This window comes from Strix uralensis, chromosome 6 (genome assembly GCF_047716275.1).
Source record: "Strix uralensis isolate ZFMK-TIS-50842 chromosome 6, bStrUra1, whole genome shotgun sequence".
Classification (NCBI taxonomy): Eukaryota; Metazoa; Chordata; class Aves; order Strigiformes; family Strigidae; genus Strix; species Strix uralensis.
Genome location: NC_133977.1, coordinates 36,540,356 through 36,561,350, shown reverse-complemented (window position 1 = coordinate 36,561,350; position 20,995 = coordinate 36,540,356). Strand labels below are relative to the sequence as shown.

The following is a 20,995-nucleotide window of genomic DNA, read 5'->3' as shown; positions in this document are numbered from 1 at the left end:
ACGTTCCTTCTATTTCCCTGGTGGTTTCTCCTTTCTTTTGTAAAATAAAATGCTGAAATGCTGTCCCCAGTGTATTCAGAAAGTTGACATATCATCTTTGTCAGCCTGTATTGCTTTTCCATCAGACATTTGTATAATAAAAATCTTCCTTGCCGCCTGATCCTTCCCTGGGATCTTTCTGCATATTACTCTCTTCAATGCAAAGACATGAATCTCAGGATATTTGTGAAGACTAAGGCTTGTGCTTGCTTTTCAAGGTTAAATAGGGAAAGAATGACTCCCTACAGTATAGAACCCTTATTTGTGGTCCCTTTTATCTTTATGCAGAATCATTCAAGACGACAGTAATTCCTTCTGACTTGTTGAACTGCAGACTTCAGAACCAGGATATGTGTTATTGATACAGAGGCAAGGCCACCTTTTTTCTCTCTTCCTGCTCTTCTTGAACAATTTATTACCCTTTTACAGCAAAATCCCAATTCCGCAATGCATCCCATTAATGCTGTAGTGCTGCTTATGTTGTTGACTGTGTGCTAAAACTTAAGCTTCTTGCAGCTGTTTTTCATTTTCATGGCATTTACATATCGCTACCTTAGATACTTAACTGGGGGCTCCATTATTTCCTTTCCTAAAATTCTGTTTCAATTTCCCAACCAAATAGCTGGCCTGAGAGTTTCAGACTTTAATAATATCCACTTTTTTGCTCATCTGTGTGATTTTTTTCACTGTATCAGCCTAGCTTAGGGGAGTGATGTGAAGGATAGCTCTTCTCCTTAATAGCATTTTTTTCTGAAACTTACTGGATTCTCCAGGGTTAGAAGCATCAGCAATTCTTTATCTGCTTCTCCTGCCCGATAGCCTGTCGAAATTCTCAAGAGGGTTTCTGAATGTAGCTCCCAGATGAGTAATGATGCTGAGACCGGGTTTTAGATAGTTATTTAGAATCAAAGTACCAGTGTGCCAATATGTGGTCCTCTGTAAGTCTCCTGAGAGGACACTATCAACACAGTTGGGAAGTCTGAGGTTTGTGTCCAATTCTCAAGGTTAAAAATAGTCCCAAAGTTTCTGTAACACTTTTTCTTAATGTGTCCTCCTAAGTCTCCGACTATACTAACTTTCCCACTGTCTGCATTTTTCTTACACATTTTGCTTCTAATTAGAGATTCTTGATAATTATATGGAAAGGGCTCTCTTCTGCCTGAAATCACACTCTATGACTTCTGCAAGTACCCTTAAGTATCTCTGCCACCTTCTTTATTGAGCAGAAGTGCTAAAATGACTGCTAAGCTGAAAACACAGTGAAAAATCACAGAATATTATCCAAATGAAATGTCTGGTCACCATCATCAGAACTAGGACTGAAATGAGAGTTGAGCCGTATCTAATCCAAATGGAAGTGTTGAATTGGGGTAGTATTTTTTATTTTGCAAACACTTGGTTGCATAAATATGTACTGATAGAAATTGAGTAGACTGTTGCTGAGTAAGGTGCTGTATTCATTTAACTATTCCTTTCTAGCTTTTCTAGATACTTCTGTTTCTGGAATAAACTGCATCAACAGAACTTTTTCTTTTTTGAATGTGACACCAGTATTTTGAAACATGAACGAAGACATACAGTAAACTAGTCTCAGAACTGCAAATTACATATTAGAAACTTTTCCAGGGAAACCATGTGAAATGATGCTTGGGTAAGACCTCTAGTATGTGTAGCTTATCGAAGCCATTAATCAGTGTTTGACTTCTCAGTCATCCTGTTGACTTTACTTGCTTTTGATCCCAAAATGTGGTTTGTTTCCTATTCCGTCAGGAGGCACTGGCATGCTTCTTTCTAAGCTAGTCCTCTAGTATGAGACTGGATATATTGCACTGCTGTGTTTTAATACAATTCTTATTCATTCTTAATATTTAATATTATATATACTTAAGATTAAACCTATCATTCTTATTACTATGCTTAATATTCTTAAGCATTTACTTCTTTCAGTTAATGTTGTGATTGCTACTGTTCAAGAGACATCCTACTGTATTCTATTCAAGAATTGGGATTATAAAAGCAAGGTTCTTCACAAATTCTGTATATTTACAGAATTGTATTCTTAACATCTTCCTCATAGTCTTGACTGGAGAATACTTCCTTCATTTACTAAAGTTTTTTGTGTGTATTTATATAGTTGTTCTGCTTTGCCTTGGGCTGTAGTTGTGTTTCCTTGACGGATGAATAGCTTTCTGCATGGATAATTTGTATATCAGTTTGTAAAACACTTTCAGATCCTTTGGGAAAGAAAAGGTATTATACAATTCTTGGATAATATATGTGTGTATTATTATACAAATGTTTGATACCTTTCATTATATAGCATCTGCTATGGATGAATAGGATCTTATCATAGAGTTCTGTGACATCTCCATTTCATATTGTAATAACATCATGGGAAAAAGCTCAGTGGTAGCATTTTATACAAAATCTTTCTCCTTCCCTTTGATGTAGGAATAAGTCTTTCGGGATGCTAAGACCTACTCTATCCAATGACTGCTAATCAGAATTAAGGGTATTGAATAGAGAACAGGTGCCACTGTTCTCCAATTATTCCCCCCAATGTTTTAAGGCATCCTAGAACTATGGTGGCGAATAGAGTTACCATTTTTAAAACCAAACTGTGCAGTATTAGATGATTTTTATAATTTTCAGCATAAAGTTAACATAATGTTACTTCTGTGTAATATAAAGAATGAAACTAAATTAAATAACATAGTAGGGAAAATGTATCATTTTACTTCAGTAGTGAGAAAATATTTAAATGCTATTAAAACATCTCACTTATCTTTTTTTTCCAAAATTGAATTTTATTATAGATTATGGCATTTTATTATGATTCTATTCTGATTTTTAACTCCCCTCATTCTCTCTTTTTTTCTTTTTCATCCTACTCTTCCTCCTCCCCACCCCCCAAATTAGCAAATGAAATTTGGGTTTCCTAATCCATCCCTACTGATTTATGTAATGTATAAGGGCAACATTTTCAAAACTGCTCAATTAAATTAAGCATTCAATGTGGGTAATTTTTAGTAATAAGTGCATAATCTATTAGGCTCTTTTTAATATCCTGCTTACTTCCCAGTTGTATCCCTTATGGTTAGATATCTGTGAATCTGAGAAGTCTTCCAAGAGTAGCAAGTAGATATTAGATTCCTGAATATGCCAGTTTCATTTTTGTAAACCGTGGTTTAGGTAATAGGTTTGAATTTTAGTCTGAATTTTTTGTCAATTGATAGGAGATCCTCAATGAATCATCTAATGTTATACATGCATGCTGTATGAAGATCTTTGAAGAATAGCTATATGACAACTATCAAGGAGAAAAAAAAAAACCAGTCTTGCCACTTGTGGTTTTAACCATGAGGTTACAGTAGTAATCTTTTTGCTTTTTCTAGACATATGTCTGATTTATACCTATGTCAGTGTAAGACTTCTGAGTTCCCAGGCCAGTCATCTGTTGACCAAATTTAACCTGATTTAATCTGTAAAAAGTTGACAGATTTGTCAATATAGAATTACAAGTTATATTTCTGGATTCATATTTTTTACTGCAAATATGCATCAAGAGAATTTTAAGGATCTGATCCTTAAATTTTTTTGCTATGCAGCTCGATCCTCAATACAAATTTTACTATTTTCCCCCTCAATTTCAGGTGTGTCTTCTTAAGAATTATAAAACCAAATATTATTATATGCAAATTTTGCTATAACAGATCTTCATCGGTGAGGGTTTCCTAGAGTTAACTTTTGCCAGATTAGAGATGTGGTGCAATGGCTAGGGAAGGGGAAACAAATGTTTCAAAATCTAAGATCTGGTTTTGCCTCTTCTCTGCCTAATCCATAACTATAATAACTGCTTTCTGAGTAAAAATAGTTTTAGTGGCGAGGATGAGTAGTGCTGTTTTATATTAGTGAACTACTTGTGTAATACAAATTGGAATCTTTTGCTGTGAGCTACCATTTGGATTTAAAATCCACTGCTTTATTTGTATAGAGTTATTTCATACAGACTTCTGGAGTAGGGCATGTCTTTCCTTTGAACTTCAAACAAATAATGTTGTCAGAATATACTTATTACTTTGTTTTTCAGTTCATAGTTTTGCTTTGCAAATTTGCTCCTTGCAACATTGGTAAGAAGAAATATTTTATAAATGTTTCTCCTGGACTTCAGGAGAGCAGACTCTGGCCTCTTCAGGCATCTGCTTGGCAGAGTACCATGGGATAAAGCCCTGGAGGGAAGAGAGGCCCAGGAAATCTGGTTAATATTCAAGAATCACCTCCTCCAAGCTCAGGGGTGATGCATCCTGACAAAGAGGAAGTCAGGTAAGAACACCAGGAGGGCTGCAGGGATCAACAAGGAGCTCCTGGACAAGCTCAAACAACTACAAACAGCCTACAGAGGGTGAAGCAAGGACAGGTAGCCTGAGAAGAATACAGAGAAACTGTCTGAGTAACCAGGGGCCAGGTTAGGAAGGCCAAAGCCCTGATAGAATTAAATCTGTCCATGGACGTTGAGGACAACAAAAAAAGCTTCTTCTGTAGGTACACTGGTGATAAAAGTAAGACTAGGAAAAATGTGGGCCCTCTGTGGAAGGAAAAAAGAGACTTGGTTACCCAGGATATGGAGAAGGCTGAGGTACTCAATAGCTTTTTTGCCTTAGTCTTCACCAACAAGTGCTCCAGCCACACTACCCAAGTCACAGAAGGCAAAGGCAGGGACTGGGAGAATGAAGAACTGCCCGCTGTAGGGGAGGATCAGGGTCAAGGACATCTAAGGAACCTGAAGGTGCACAAGTCCATGGGACCTGAGGAGATGCATCCGCGGGTCCTGAGGGAACTGGTGAATGAAGTGGCTCAGCCACTATCTGTTGTATTTGAGAAGTCATGGCAGTCTGGTGAAGTTCCCACTGACTGGAAAAGGGGAAATAAACCCCCCATTTTTAAAAAGGGAAAAAAAGAACACCCAGGGAACTACAGGCCAGTCAGTCTCACCTCTGTGCCTGGCAAGATCATGGAGCGGATCCTCCTGGAAACTGTGCTAGGGCACATGGAAATAAGGAGGTGATTGGTGACAGCCAACATGGCTTCACTAAGGGCAAATCCTACCTGACAAATGATGGTGGTTACAATGGGGTTACAGTGCTGGTGGATAAGGGAAGAGCAACGGGCATCATCTACTTGGACTTGTGCAAAGCATGTGACACTGTTACACGTGACATCCTTGTCTCTAAATTGGAGAGACATGGATTTGATGGATGGACCACTCAGTGAACAAGGAATTGGCTGGGTTGTCACACTCAAAGAGTTGTGGTCAACACCTTGATGTCCAAGAGGAGAGCAGTGACGAGTGACGTTCCTCAGGGGTCGGTGTTGGGACTGGTGCTGTTTAACATCTTTGTTGGTGACATGGACAGTGGGATCGAGTGCACCCTCAGCAAGTTTGCTGATGACACCGAGCTGTGTGGTGTGGTCGACATGCTGGAGGGAAGGGATGTGCCATCCAGAGGGACCTGGACAGGCTGGAGAGGTGTGACCGTGCAAACCTCATGGAGTTCAACGAGGCCAAGGGCAAGGTCCTACCATGGGTCGGGGCAATCCTAAGCACAAATCTAGGCTGGGCGATGAGTAGATAGAGAGCTGCCCTGCGGAGAAGGACTTGGGGGTATTAGCGGATGGAGAACTGACTGTGAGCCAGCAATGTACGCTCACAGCCCAGAAAGCCAACCGTGTCCTGGGCTGCATCAAGAGAAGTGTGGCCAGCAGGTCGAGGGAGGGGATTCTCCCCCTCTACTCTGCTCTCGTGAGACCCCCCCTGCAGTGCTGTGTCCAGCTCTGGGGCCCCCAACAGAAGAAGGACATGGAGCTGCTCAAGGGGGTCCAGAGGAGGTCACGAAGATGCTCAGGGGGCTGGAGCACCTCCCCTGTGAGGACAGGCTGAGAGAGTTGGGGGTGTTCAGCCTGGAGAAGAGAAGGCTCCGGGGAGACCTTATAGTGGCCTTCCAGAACTTCAAGGGGGCTACAGGAAAGATGGGGAGGGACTTTTTACAAGGGCATGTAGTGATAGGACAAGAGGTAACAGTTTTAAACTGATAGGAGTTAGATTTAGATTAAAGGGAGAAGTTCTCTACTGTGAGGGTGGTGAGACACTTGAACAGGTTGCCTGAAGAAGCTGTGGCTGCGCCCTCCCTGGAAGGGTTCAAGGCCAGGTTGGACGGGGCTTTGAGCAACCTGGTCTAGTGGAAGGTGTCCCTGCCCATGGCAGGGGGATTGGGACTGGATGATCCTTAAGGTGTCTTCCAACCCAAACCATTCTATGATAATCAAGCTGATCAGAATTGTAGAAACTGAAAATCTTTCTCTGAAGGTGTGAAATTCCTCCCTGTAGCCATAAAGACATCATACAAAACCATGCCTGGCTTCTGCTATGGCTCACAAAGAGGTTTGGGGAGGAAGGTCCTGCAGAACCCTCTGCCAGGTTAGAGCAGGTGGTTTGGATACCTCAGGACATCTACAGCAGTACCTGGTGACTGCAGTAGCCACCTAAGTCCCATTTTCAGGCTGTGGTATCAGATGAACGTGTTTGTATATCTCTGTTTTTCTTGGAAACTGTTGTGATTTATGACTCCGTATGTTGTTAGGTAATCAGGAGGGGACGCCATAGATCTGTAATCACAGCTCCTGTGTTCTTCTGTTATGAATTGTTCCTATAAACACTCTTGAATGCTGACTGTGCATTTCATTGGTTAATGGGAAGTATTTCTGGAAATGCAGTCCTGTTCTCTATACTTTCGTTGAAATATTTGCACGTGTATTTTAATAAGTCCTGTAACTTTCCTACTGGAATATATTTGCATTTATTTGTATTAACTCAGTGTTTGCATTGATTGTTTTTCTAAAACAAGACAAGGAGAGAAAAAACATGAATACAATTTATTCGCAAAGAAAATAGCCTTTCACTGAAGCAGGTATTAGAATATAATGTGCTTCTGAATGCAGAATTGCCTGGAATTTTCCCTCTATCAAAGAATTTCTTAAGAAGCAAAGTTCAAATATTCTGTTATTTAAAACCGTAATTCAAAAAGCACTCTGTACAAACCCACATTCTCTCTATTTATCATGTTTATGTGACTCAGAGTGGTTCTCATCTGGACAAGTATTTTTAGTTTTTGCAAGCCCACAGATCCACTTAAAACACCAGTGAAGAACAATCATCTTAACTTTTCTTGGTTTTTGGTCACATTAGTTTGATTTTTAAATTCACCTTTATAATTTCAAGGATTTTTTTAGCCCATTTGCTAGAGCTTTAAAAGGAATCAGAAATCCATAATCAGAGTATATTCATAAGATCTGATTTTAAAAAGTCACTGACAAGCTCTCAAGCCATGACCTTATAGCTTTCATAAACTCAGCAGCGCTGGGCTGCATAAAGGCTGTGGGTAATATGATGGGAAATTTTTCTCCTCAGGTTATAAGAGTCTGAGTAGTAAGGTTGCTAGCAAGAGAGATACAAACCTGAAGTTCTAGGCTAGAACTGATTGAGAATCTTTTGATCTCAATCGAGTGACTTCATGGCAAAAAAACCCCGGATACTGTTTATAGGAATGGGTCGACTGGATGTAGAAGATGTAATGGGCTTCTTATTTTGATGGGAATGCTTATAATTAGCAATCAAGTAATATTTACATCTTTGCTGGGCTGTACAGTTATTAATTACACAGTGATGAGGGCCATATAAAATATCCAAAAATCAAAACTACCTATTCTGCCTGTTCCAGTTTTGTTCTTTGAAACTCCACCACTGGAGCGACAGCAGACTTACCAAAAATAAAACTCACTCCCAAAGGAAGGGACAAGATCTTCACTGTGCTAGTAATGACTGTGCCTCTTTGTGGTGATCTGTACCGCGGCAGCTTCTGCGTGACACAAGGTGGTTAAATCACTTGATAACCAGGACTTTATTTAAAACCAGGTTTTATATCTTTACTTCAGCTCTGACATGCACCTCCCAGCCCACATCTCAAGGGCACTGGAGCGATGAACATGTGGCACATACGCAGTGTCTGGCACCTAGGGGTGGGTGCTAACTAGGGGGTGACTGCTCTAGCCTGAAGTGGTAGCTGGCCAGGAGAGTAGTAAACTACCAGGGTTTCTTCAGAGAGAAAAGAGAGAATTCCCCTCACTTGCGGCATCCTCCACTATATTCTTTTGCACATATGTTCAGCCCTTTTACTCCCCTAATAGTTTCCTGGTTTACTTGCTGCCTGTCCAAAATCTGCACTACATATTAGTCTGCAATGTCAACAAAACATATATGTTATTAAGTTCTCATGTGATACAAGCTGTAACAATTGAGTAATACTCTGACAGAGTTGCTATTTAGTTTATGTGGAAGATAAAATAATCATGTAATGTCTTGACTCATGCATCCAGATCTTGTGTGTGATGAGGCAGACGGAGGAAATTACAAGGAGTCTGTAACATAACATTTCAGTTGAAAGACAGATGAATTAACGTAATGACTCTGGAAAGAACTGATCAAGAGCATAATTCCATTTCTTTCTACAGCTATTTCACCCAAGCCTTAAGTGCTTTCCCTGCTGATACTATGAGGCGTTTTGGTGCAAATGGTACAAGAAACTACCATAAATACTGTACATCTTAATTGTTTTTACCCATATGGCATCAATTTTAGTACCAGGCTCCAGTTTTAAAGATGTGTTCTATTAATGGCTGTAAAACAACTGTTCTTTTAAACAACCCAGTCAAATTACTTTTGAATGGTAATTTACTAAAAAAGACCCAAATAAAAGTTGGTGTGGGCAGTAGTGAAAACTGGTGAATTAATTTAATATCCCTAATGTATCAGTACTATGAACTAGCATTCAAAAATAATGATAAAAGGTATGATCGGTGCTATTAATAAATAAGAGTTTTGCTATTGATTTTAGGAAGCTTTAGATAAGACTTAGTGTATATAGAGCCAATCCCCAAACTCCTACCCTCAAAATACTCATGTTTCCAATAACTCTAATTGATTTATGAATACCTAACAACCTGCATGCATGACCTTTATGAAACTTATGCTGCATATCTCACCATTATAGTGATAAAACCTCACAGAGAATGAATAACCAAGCTTCAGCTAAACTGACTGTTAATGTCTTTTTCCTTCTTGATTAATAGTGGACCTCCATCACAATGGATCTCATCAAGAGCAAGCTGAAAGTAATCACTATTGAAACATGCCTATTCAAACCCTAAATCATTAGAATTCTTCAGCTCTGATGGGGGTTCTGTAATTACTTGAGTTGCAATAGACCTGTGCCATAAACAGCATGAAGCAGAAGATGTCTGCTTCTAAGACTTATTATTTGTATTACTGTAGCACCTAGAGGCCACAGGCAAAATCTAAGTCTCCCCATGTTATGCATTGCATGTTAAAAATAAGATCCCAAGTCCTACAGAACGCAGCCAAGACAAAGGAAGGATTGGCAGTAAAGGCTGCTCTGCAGAAGTAAAGCAAAGCAATAGCTATTGGCGTACAGAAGATGCCCTCTTGGTTGCTCTTTTTGCTTTTTCTTTGCATAGTGCAATTATTATGTGAAAAGAAATGGCGGCAGAAGGCAAGAAGTAAAGGGACAGGGCTGACAGCAGTGAGGGTACAGAAGTTAGGGAAATAGTGAACTATAGGAGAGAAAAAAGAGATATGAAATGGAGACGTAAGGGCAGAGATGGTGTGAAGGGAAGTGCAGGAACGACTGCTTCCTGACCTGAGAGAGAGCAGCTGTGCAGACTGACACCTGGGGTGAGCAACCAAGTCCTCACCGCAGGCTCTTGCAGCTGGGTCTCATGCAGGGGCTGTGGGTGGTCCTTGGTGCCATGCTGGAATGGAATCATAAAGTCAGCAACAAAAAGAAATTGAGTCAGTTAATTTAGACAATTCTCCTACTCTAGGCAGTGCCAAGTATACTCCTATCGCTCCAGACAGGCATTTATCTAGCTTCCAGGGCTGGAGGTCCCCAAATCTCCTCAGGTAATGCAGTCCATGGCTTTGCCCTCCCCCCGCCTTTGGAAATAAATATGCTGTTTTCCTAATGTTTAAGCTGAATCTTCCTGCTTTTTAAACCTATTGCTGTTAATCTGATCCACCATGTACACAAGAGGTTATTTTCATTCTTTTGTAGCACCTTTTAAGCATTTGAACATTGTTTCCATGTCCATCCACAGTTTTCTTTCCGTTAGACTAATTGATCCCAACAATTTGCAGTTTTTCTTCAGAGTGCTTGCCAGACCTCTGATACTCCTTGTGATGTGTCTGTGTCGCTGTGCATTCCCTGACCTTGGCCCCTGAATCCAACAGATGCCCTGCCAGGACTAGGGGCAGGATTTCTCTGTATGTCGTGACAGCTGTAGTCCTGCTTGTCTACCACAGCACAGTATTTGTCCGGTTCACTGTAGCAGGACGCTGCCTTAGGTGAGGTTCTGAGATCCTCTGTAATGTCCTGTTCCTTATTTGAAAATGTGATCTAACCTGTTCTCCATCCCTCACATAGTCCCTCACACATGTCCTTACTGAACTGCGCACAAGTCTTTAAGTCTGTCAAGATCACATTTAATTCTGATGATGTTTTCCAACATTCTTGGCATCCTCCCCAGCTTCACACCGTTTGTGAATCTGATGAGTGTGGTGTGCTCCACCACCCTGGTGCTGATGGAAACAGGGCAAACCCCACCAGGATGGACCATGGAGGGACCACTGTACTGCAGCCCTGCCCTTTGTCTGGGAGCCCCTGGAATTGGTGTGGTGGAGACAGTTTTGTAGATATTTTAGTTTTTTTCAGATTGTATTTCTCTCTACCTCATGAAACTGTCATGGAAGACAGTGCTGGGAGCCCTTCTGAATCAAGATAGATGACATTCATTGCTCTCCTATCCACAGGCTTGTTACCCTATTAAAGAAAGAAATTAGATTTGTTTGACATGATCTGCTCTTGACAAATTAATGGTAGCTATTAGCCGTCATCTACTTTTTTCTAGGTGCTTACAAAGTTCATCTGATTATTTTTCCTAGAACTTTTATTGGGACTTCAAGAGAAATTGTGTCTGTTGATTGGTGGAGTCAACACAGTGACGGGTGATACAGGAAGATGGAGATACTTAATACTCTGTATTCTGTGGGTGGCTGGTCTGTAATTCCTCAGTCCCTTGTCATCTTCCTTTTCCCTTCTAACCTGTTCACACCTTAGACTGAAATCTTAGATCTAGATGATGCTTTTAGTCATAGGGTTTAGTTTTAGGTAGTCCTGCAAGGAGCAGGGAGTTGGACTTAGTGATCCTTATGGGTCCCTTCCAACTCGAGATACTCTCTGATTCAGTGATCTTTGTCACTGCTATTAATTACACTCACTGTCCGGTCAGAACTGACCTTTCTTGTGAGGTTTGATGCAAAAAATATTAAAAAGATCAAGCACTTCTCTCATTATGTGCTGACAGTTTTCCTTCTGCCTTGCAGTCCTGAGAGCCAGGCTGGCCAAGAACGCGCTGGGGCCGCTCCCATCAGCCATGCATCCCCCTCCCAGCATGCTGCCTCCTCCATGGTGACAATCCTGCGTTCTGTGATCCTACTGAGAGCTGGATCGTCAAACCCACCAGAATTAACAACCAGCCCAATTCAAGCCCAAGTGTTTCACTTGTGTTGAGTTTCTTCTTCCTTACAACGGTTCATGAGTTACCGTGAGTTACTGTCCCCTGAGTTACCATCTACTTTCACCTTTTGAACTGTTCCATCGTGCTGGTTAGAATCAAATTTCAGATGGTCTCCCTGGTCCTTAGAAAACAACCCTTGTCACCAGCTGATGATACGGCTTTAGAACACACGGTGAGTTGTGCCCCTAAGGTCTTCCCTGAAGTTCTCCCTTTTTCTAGCTCCGTGGAAGGGCCTCCCGTGCCGAGTTCCGCTAAAACGGGTACTTGAGACCCCTCTCCCAGCCATGGGCTTCCTAACATGAGGGCCTTCGTACAAGCGAGGGTTGGGACGCCCCGCTGAGCCCCGCAGGCTGGGGGCCGTTCCCGCACAGCTCCGGTGACCCACCTTTGGCCGCTCGCTGCTGAAACGCCGCGGCGGGGCTGGGGAGCGGCGGGGCAGCTCCTGCCCTGCCCCTGCGGGCGCGGGGAGCTGTGCGGGGCAAGAAACATTTTACATACAAGCGCAAATGTGCTTCCTCCTCCTCCCCCTCCCCCCTTTTTTTTTTTTCTTTCTTACTTTCCCTTTTCCCCCTCCTTCGTGCTTTCTCTCTGCAGGTGGCGGGGCAGCAGCGGCCGGGGGGCTCGGGGGCAGCCCCCGCCGGGCTGGGGCCGAGGCCGGGTCGGGGGGCGGCGGCAGGGACGGGCAGCGCGGCCCCGCCGCCGCCGGTAGCGACGCCCCCGTGGCGGGGGCGCTGATGGTCTCTCCCGGGCCGGCGGGAACGGCTGTGACACCTGCTGGCGGCGGCGGCGGGCCGGCCCACGGCGGGCGGAGAGGGGGCGGCGCGGAGCGGGGCGGGCGGGCAGAGCGTGCCCGCCGCGGGGCGCTCCGCGGCCGGCGGTGATGCGCGGCCGTTCCCCGGCGCGGGGCGCGGCGGGGCCGGGCGCCCCCTGAGCGGCGGCGCGGAGGGGCACTGCGGTAGCAGCGCTGCCGCGGCGGCGGCGGCTCCGCGCCCCCCGCCCGTCCTCCCTGTTCTTTCTCCTCCTCCTCCTCCTCCTCCGCCGCGCCACTTCCAGGGGAGGCTGGTGTCATGCGGTTGGCGCCGAGGGAGGGGTGCCCGGGGCCGCAGCGGCAGTGAGAGGCGCGGAGCCGAGCGCCCTGCGATGACAGCCATGAAGGAGCAGCCGGCGCACCCGGGCGGCAGGGGGAACCCGCCGCCGCCGCAGCCCGACCAGGTGGGACCCGCGGCGGGAGGCGCCGAGGGGACGCGGGGGATGGACGGGGGCGGGCGGGGGGGGGGGCCGCCGTCCCGGAGAAGTTGTGCGGAGCTGGGTAAAAGTCCGCCGGGGGCGGGGGGGGAGGTGGGCGCCCTCGGGGCGGCTCGGCCGGGGGAAGCGGGAGCCCTGCGGAGCCGCCTCGCGGGATGGGGGGGGAGCGGTGGGGCCGCTCGGAGGGCACCCAGCTTTGTCCGGCCCCGCCTGGGGGCTGGGGTGTCCGTCAGCCCCGACCCCGGCGGCAGCGGGTCCCGCAGGAGTTTGCGCTCCGCTTCCCCGCAAGTTGCGCCGTGGGGAGAGACATACGAGCGGGGAGGGGGGAGGCGGGGGATCCTGCCCTGCCGACAGGCGCTGAGACGGCGCTACCGGCCGCAGGGACCGGGGGAGCAGCGGTGGCACCGGGGGAGCCGGGCGGGCGGGTCACCGGGAGCGGGGCGCGGGGGGAGTCCTGTGCCCGTGGCGGAGCTGCGCGGGGCCGCGCTCCGCATCGCCGCCCGGTCCGCGGCGGGGCCGGGGAGGCTTCCTGGAGGGTTTTTTGGCAGCGGCGGGGCGGTAGTCACGTCCCTCGGCCCGACGGGTGTCTCCCCGCGGGCTGGCGGCGGCGAGGCTCGCCGGGGTACCGGTGTCTCTCGGTACCGACTCGCTATCTAATCTCGGGCGGCTTCCGCGTGTGAAGGATGGGTACCGGGGGAGCAGCTGAACTTAGCTGTCATCATCACAAAATCCAAGTTCGCATTTCCAGACCGCCGGAGCCGTTGCGCCGGGGCGATAGCGCTAAGGCATGGGGAGGGACGGGGCTGTGCCCCTGCCCGCCCAGCGCCCCGGGGGGACCCTCCGGTACCCGCCGCCGGGGCCGAGCCGGGGCCCCGCACCTGCCCGCGCCGCCCGGCGGGCGAGGCCCCGCGGCGCAGCTCGCCCTCGCCTGCAAACACCTCAGAATGTGCGAACTCCAACGGTACTCCGAGATTGAGGTGGTTTTTGGTTTTTTTAATTGCACATTATCAGAACTCGCCGCTCCTGTTTTGAATTCCGGCGTGCGGGACGTGGGGAGCCGCACTTCATTTAGTCATTCTCCGTTACGTGCGTCTACAGAGCTTAATTTTTCTCCAGTACACAAACATGGGGTGAAAAACGCCAAAAGGGAAAGCGGCTGGGCACAGTTAGGTTTTAGAAAGCCTGTATCCGAGTATCCAGTCCTGCGTGCACACCCAGGCTGCACGTTAAGCGTCAGGGTAGTCTTTCCAGTATCGGTGAACCCATTCATTGAAATAAATTTAAAGATGTATGCTTTTTGCTGAAAAGTGTATGTGTTATGGCACATTTTCATGCAATACCGATACAATAATACATTTGAGTTTGAGGAGCCCTCTTGAATAAATTAATCGCATAAGTTACATTATCTGAAAAAGATGGGTAACTTCCATCAGTACTTAAATTTCATGCAAATAGTAGAATTTATAGAAAAGTCAAGATCACTTTAAATAGTCTCAGAGGTTCACAGAGCTCGTAAATTTCAGGGACATTATTTAGCTTTAGAGGGTTACTGCTTTTAGATATAATAAAAAGTACTTGAACTTAACCAATCTTTATTTCTTTATATTCAATTCAGACATGCTGAATTGCTAGAATGTCTTTTTGTTGTTGGAGGTGGAAATCTTTTTAAAGCAGGCTTAATATTATATGCCAAAAATTACCAGTTTGACTGCTTTTAGGTCGTAATGAGGAACAGCAGTTAAGTTCTTATTTTAAAACACGCTAGTTTATCCTAAATATACAAGTGTTATTACCCAAGTGCTCTGCAGTTTTCAGCCTCTCTCGGTGGTGAATGGGGGATCCACTGGTCTGTCTGCTGTGCCTGGCTGCAGGAAGTATAAATGCGACGTCCCATGTATTTGCACCAGGGTTTTCCAGACCAAGTTTGGGTTTCTTGGTTAAAGTTGATACTGAATCAACTTTGATTGCCCATTGTCCGAGGTGCTAAGGATGTCATGCAGTGTGTAACAGCATCACATACAAAATGTTGCTTTTAATGGATGGCAAGTCTTTCTGTGGCTTTAAGCGCTAATAATAAGGATGAAGGCCTAAATCCCACAGTGAGCTCCACACAGAGTGAGACCATGGTTGGTGGATCTCTGTGAACACCAAGGCCGCTCACGCACCTTTGCAGAGCTAAGATCCACGCGACTGTAGCTCAGCCCTGGCCAGGGCTTGGCCACAGTCGGTGTCTGACTCCAGTTTGTGCTGGAAACTGTTCTTAGTACAGCAGTGTGATGTGCCAACAACACCAAGCTGTGTGGTGCTGTCGACACGCTGGAGGGAAGGGATGTGCCATCCAGAGGGACCTGGACAGGCTGGAGAGATGGGACCGTGCAAACCTCATGGAGTTCAACAAGGGCAAGGTCCTGCACATGGGTCGGGGCAATCCCAAGCACAAATACGGGCTGAGCCATGAGCAGATTGAGAGCAGCCCTGCGGAGAAGGACTTGGGGGTATTAGCGGATGGAGAACTGACTGTGAGCCAGCAATGTGCACTCACAGCCCAGAAAGCCAACCGTGTCCTGGGCTGCATCAAGAGAAGTGTGGCCAGCAGGTCGAGGGAGGGGATTCTCCCCCTCTACTCTGCTCTCGTGAGACCCCACCTGCAGTGCTGTGTCCAGCTCTGGGGGCACCAGATTAAGAAAGATATGGACTTGCTCGAGTGGGTCCAGAGGAGACCACAAAGATGCTCAGGGGGCTGGAGCACCTCCCCTGTGAGGACAGGCTGAGAGAGTTGGGGGTGTTCAGCCTGGAGAAGAGAAGGCTCCAGGGAGACCCTGTAGTGGCCTTCCAGTACTTCAAAGGGGCTACAGGAAAGATGGGAAGGGGTTCTTTATCAGGGGTGTAGTGATAGGACAAGGGGTAACAGTTTTAAACTGTCAGAGGGTAGATTTAGATTAGCTGTACGTAAGAAATTCTTCACTGTGAGGGTGGTGAGGCACTGGCACAGGTTTCCCAGAGAAGCTGTGGCTGCGCCCTCCCTGGCAGTGTTCAAGGTCAGGTTGGACGGGGCTTTGAGCAACCTGGGCTAGTGGAAGGTGTCCCTGCCCATGGCAGAGGGGGGTAGAACTGGATGATCTTTAAGGTCCCTTTCAACCTAAACCATTCTATGATTCTGTATCTGTGATATTAACAGAGGAATACTTTGTGTTCAGACTTTTTTGTTGGCTTTTTGGTTTTGCAGTTACAGAGCTGCAGCTGTGGTGGGCACTGTGGTGGGTATGGGGAGAAGAACAAACAGGGGCTGATAATGTTCATGCTGGGTTTCCATACCCCATAGCACTGTCATGGGCTGTCCCATGCGGAAAACGCAGCCTTCTTAGGGCCTTCAAGAAATCCATCTGTGTCTGGGTTCTCTAGTTCAGCAATGCATTTTGCTTGGTGAGCTTGTATAAATAAATCTGTAGTGTCGCTACAAGTGACACCTGTAGTTTATTTATTTATTTTTAACAGGAAGCCACATCTACACTGAGAGGGTTTCCTGAGGTAGCAGGAGCAGCAAATCTTTTCTGGTAGAGAAGTGGTTGGACCTGTGGGAAGTCCAAGAAGGAACAAGGAATTATACCAAGATTTTCTAAGTGTAAATCTCTTTCTTGATTTCAAAGTCTGGTTTTACAGGTACCTCTGAGAATAGTCATACTGAAGTTGATGCATTTGCGGTAAATTTATAGGTTTGCGACTTGAGCTGTAATTTCAAATTACAGCAGGCTAATGCTGGGACTCTCCACTTAAATAAGAGCTTGGATTGACTGACTGAAGCATCCATAGCTGTCAATTTATAAATAAATTGGGTACAACTTCATATCCAATACTTCCCCTGATGGTATTTTTAAACTCAGCTTCCCCTGGGCCAAGGCATCTAATAACAACTTCCATTAACAGTGCTATTGATGTTTCGGCGATTGGTTTGATAAATTAGCCAGATTTATTTTCAACTCTGCTAAATGATGACTCATATTTATTGCCAAAATTACAGTTTTATGTGCAGATGATGTATCTGTAGAAAGGAAAATAGCTGTAAATTACTTGTGTTTCTGCTCATTTCTGGAAGTCTCTATCAAAGTGCTCAGACTTCTGTCACTTGAGCGCTTGTGTCGGGAGTGAATGTGGCTCCCTCAGTTCCTCTTAGACAGTACAAAAAAATGGTGTTTTTTATTTTGTAGCTTTTAAGAGCTGTCCTGGGGTCTTGGACAATGATGTTTAGCGATCGTTTTTAGAAGACACAACCATTCGATAGTCAGTGGACACAACATATTTGAAAAATATAATGTACCTGTATGACTTGCTGGTTGATGAATGTTGCTGTCTTTGCAGATGAAAAACTAAGATAATTCCTCTAGGTATTACCTTTGTGAGGCTTCAGTCTGTTTACAAAAAAGCAGATGATCTACACCACCTGGTGCTGCTTGCTGTTCTTTGTGTGTATAGAAGACAGACCTTTGAAATTTATAATCATTCTCTCCTGAGCCTCTTTTACTCTTCTAACTTAAGGTCTTTTTAAAATTGATTTTAAAAGAGAAAAAAAAAAGCCTGATTTTTTTTTTTTTCTTTACTGTATGCCATTTTAGAATCTACTACATTATTCTGCTTAAAAACAGGTAAGGAAAACTGGAATCAGACTGCATTGTGTTACACTAAATAGGGAAATTATTTGGTAAGCATTTAAATTATATGTTTGGTACACATACAAGGACAACTGACTACTGTTTACTTGACTGCGTTGATTGAAGAGCTGAATTTTCTCTGTCTCAGGACCAGTATCTGTGGTCACCAAACAAGGGGCGTATTCTAAAAGTACATCTGAACAAAAGAGAACAATCTGTGTTTTATTTTTCCATGACTAAAGCCAAAATAAATTCTATTTTTATGTCTTTCTTCGTTGCCTTACTTCTTTTTCCCCAAAATAGACTCTGATCTTGTAGGGGGAAAAACGTTGATGGATATCTGTGTCTGTCTAGAGCAGTATTCATCTTCATGGGGTTTTATCAAGGCAAAAGGGCTCTCCACTGCCCCACTCAGGTAATTTTGAGCTTGATGTGTCAGGGAGAAACTTGAACTCTTAATCGTATACATACAACAGTTCCAGAAACTTGAAAGATTTCGTTAGGTAGTCAAGTCCATGTCGTCTGCTCTTGGTTATTTTCAGAATTGGCTTCAGGCTGAAATAAGAATTTCTGTTCTAGTACGTAATCCAAAGTGACTTTGCATTTTTCTTTCTTACCAACCTAGCGGAACTTTTTTCCGTGTTTTATTGCAGCACTATATCAAACATACTGGTTTGCAAGGTTCAACATAACGTCAGAAACATCAGGTAAAAAAACCCAATAAAAGTGGAGCAATAAAGTTATATTATTATGCCCAGAATATTTCATAAAGAGTTAACATCTGAATCTTAGCTTTAACTTTTAAATTCAATTTTGTACACTATATATATGCCATACTTATATCCGTGCGGGATCCAGAAAGAAGTATTACAGGCTTGCAATATCTGTTGAATATATGACCAGCAACGCAGGAAGCTTATGTGAAACTGTGGTGATTTGGAATTCAAATTTTAGTGGATTCAAATTTTAGGGGAAGGCACGGGACGTGTCATCTTTCAAATGCTACATGTGGCCTTGATTCACTTTCTCTTTGCTGTGTGGCTCTTTCAGTGTAGTTTAGTCATGTACCCAGTTGTGGTGATTAGCACAAAAAGCCCGAAACTCATCTTCCATCTTCATTGCATTTCTAGTCTTCCTCTCTGAGCTCTGTGGAGCAGGGGCGAATGGGATCTTATTTTTGGTGTGACGTCAGAAACATCATCAAGATCATCAGGGTCTTATTTGATATGATATCTTGTAAATAGTCTGTGTACATACAGGATCTCAGGCAGCTTGAGAAAGCAGTCATACAAATGGCTGTATAGCACATAAGTGTGTTTCTCTGAGCATCTCAAATCCAGAAGTGATGAGTGTCTCTTCAGAAACTCACTTCCCTAATGCAGAAAACTTTACCAGGAACTTTCCAGTGCTTGATCCACCCTCTCCCCTGGGAACCTGCCAGGAGCACAGCCACGAAGAGGTTTCTGTTTGTGGATGCAGGGCAAGGCAATCCTGCCGATGCTGTCTTTCTCCTTTGTACCTCATGGTTCCCGTGCCTTTTTGCAGGTTTCCTGTGTCTTGCTTTCAAAACAGCATGTGGGAATCTGTGCAGCATAACACAACACCTGATTTTTCAGCATTTAGAACCCTCCACTTTGCAGGTGGATTAAAGGGATTACTTAATGCAGTAAATCAAAAACTGTGAAACAGGGCAATCTTTTTGGCTCTTCTGTGTTAAAGTGAATTGAAGACACCCTGTAGGTTACATAGTTGAGGTCACATAGTTGAACATACATATTGTATTAGATATTTTAAAACATACTTCCAGTATTTTTTTCCAGTATCTTCCAACTGAAAGTACTGCTTCAGGCAAGCTATTTTGATAATTAACAAGAGGGAGGAACTCTTTAAGTAAACAGAGATGATGTTTGATGTTATTCTGGAATTTGAAAGCCATCATCTTAGCATTTTTTAATAACTTGAGGGCATTCAGAGTTTACATGTATGTGTACTGACTCACAAACATGAACACAGACTTTCTTCCCATTGTGCTAATAAGGATGAATGTAATATGTGATCCCTAGAGAGGTATCTTAGTTTTTGTTGTTGGGCTTTGTTGTTTTTCTTTGTTTTTTAAACTAAGAGAGCTTTGAGTTGTACCTGAGCTATGAAAAAACTCATAGGTGTACAAGACTGTACTTTCACATGTTATACTTTCTTTAACATTGTACTGGAAGAGGTAGACAGCCTCATCTGCCACTAGAGATGCCTGTGTCCTGCCAGCAGGTAGCTGTAATTTGTTGATGCCATCTTTGTAACTCTTAAAAGACCTGTGTCATATTTCAAGTCCATGCATTAGTCACGAAATCTTGGCTGTCTCAAACTCTGTCCCTTTCCTCTTTAATCATACACTTCTTTTACGCTCCACTCAGCTGCATCGAATAATGTTCATGAATATATGATAGTAAAAAGAACAATGCTGATGGTGACTGATGATGATAAATTACAGTATTTATCCATTAGGAAGGACATTGGATGACCTACAGATCTGAGGCTGAAGCTAAAAGACCTTTTCTAATCATTCTTATCACTGCTGGCAACAGCCATGTAACTTATTATGTGTTATTTATGTAGAGAATCTGTAAATAGTTTTGAACAATTCCAAACCAAGATAAAAGCCTTCTGACGCTTGGAGGATGTTGTCTAAGAAAATCAATTAGGAAGTATTAAACAATGTGATAATTTAAGGAAAATAAAGATTCTTTAAATGCTTTTGGGGGTTATTTTAGACTGTTTGGGGCAATAGTTGCAATTTACATTCCTTCGGGGAGGAAAAAAAAAAGCACTTCATAGCTTTCTAGAAAACAAACTGGGCAAATGTTAGAGTTTTCTTTTTGGAAATACAGAGAGAATTCCAAACACTAGTGGGAAAACCATTAAACTTGTTTGAAATGCTGGGCGAGTACAAGAAACTAAATCAAACACTGCCAGTGCAACTGATCATTCATCCTCTGTGTTCTTTCTGCTCCTGACGGCGCAGAGGTTGCTGACTTCCTTTCCCCCTTTCCCATCCTATGGCTTCAGAGACTAGTTAAATCAAAGCATTTAATATATATTAGGGAAGTCTTTCAGAGTAAGGATTTGAGCTTAAATACACTTAATTAGGAGTAATGGTGTGCTGTGGTTTTGAATCTTATGGAAGAACTGTTTAAATTGGATGGTCTAATGACAGTTCTAAGTAAACACAAAATGGCTATAAAAATTGAGTGGCTTGAGTCAGAAAAAGTGCAGTTCAAGAAGATCTTCTTGATGTAGTCCTTGCTGGAAATCTCCTTTTTGCAATTCCTACCTTATTTCTGAAGAATTCTTCCAATATCCCA

At 44.1% G+C, this 20,995-nt stretch overlaps 1 protein-coding gene across 2 annotated transcripts in view; it reads left to right on the top strand.

Moving 5' to 3' along the window:
• Positions 1–20,995, top strand: part of DPP10 (dipeptidyl peptidase like 10) — a 555,621-nt gene that overhangs the window by 247,871 nt on the left and 286,755 nt on the right. Inside the window, exon 1 of one of the 2 annotated variants that reach the window (XM_074873696.1) lies at positions 12,695–12,957. The exons of the other annotated variant lie outside the window; for it this stretch is intronic. Within the exon in view, the coding sequence (XP_074729797.1) occupies positions 12,886–12,957 (72 nt within the window). The 5' untranslated portion in view covers positions 12,695–12,885. Of the gene's footprint in view, positions 1–12,694; positions 12,958–20,995 lie in introns of those variants that run through there. 2 annotated transcript variants of the gene reach the window in all.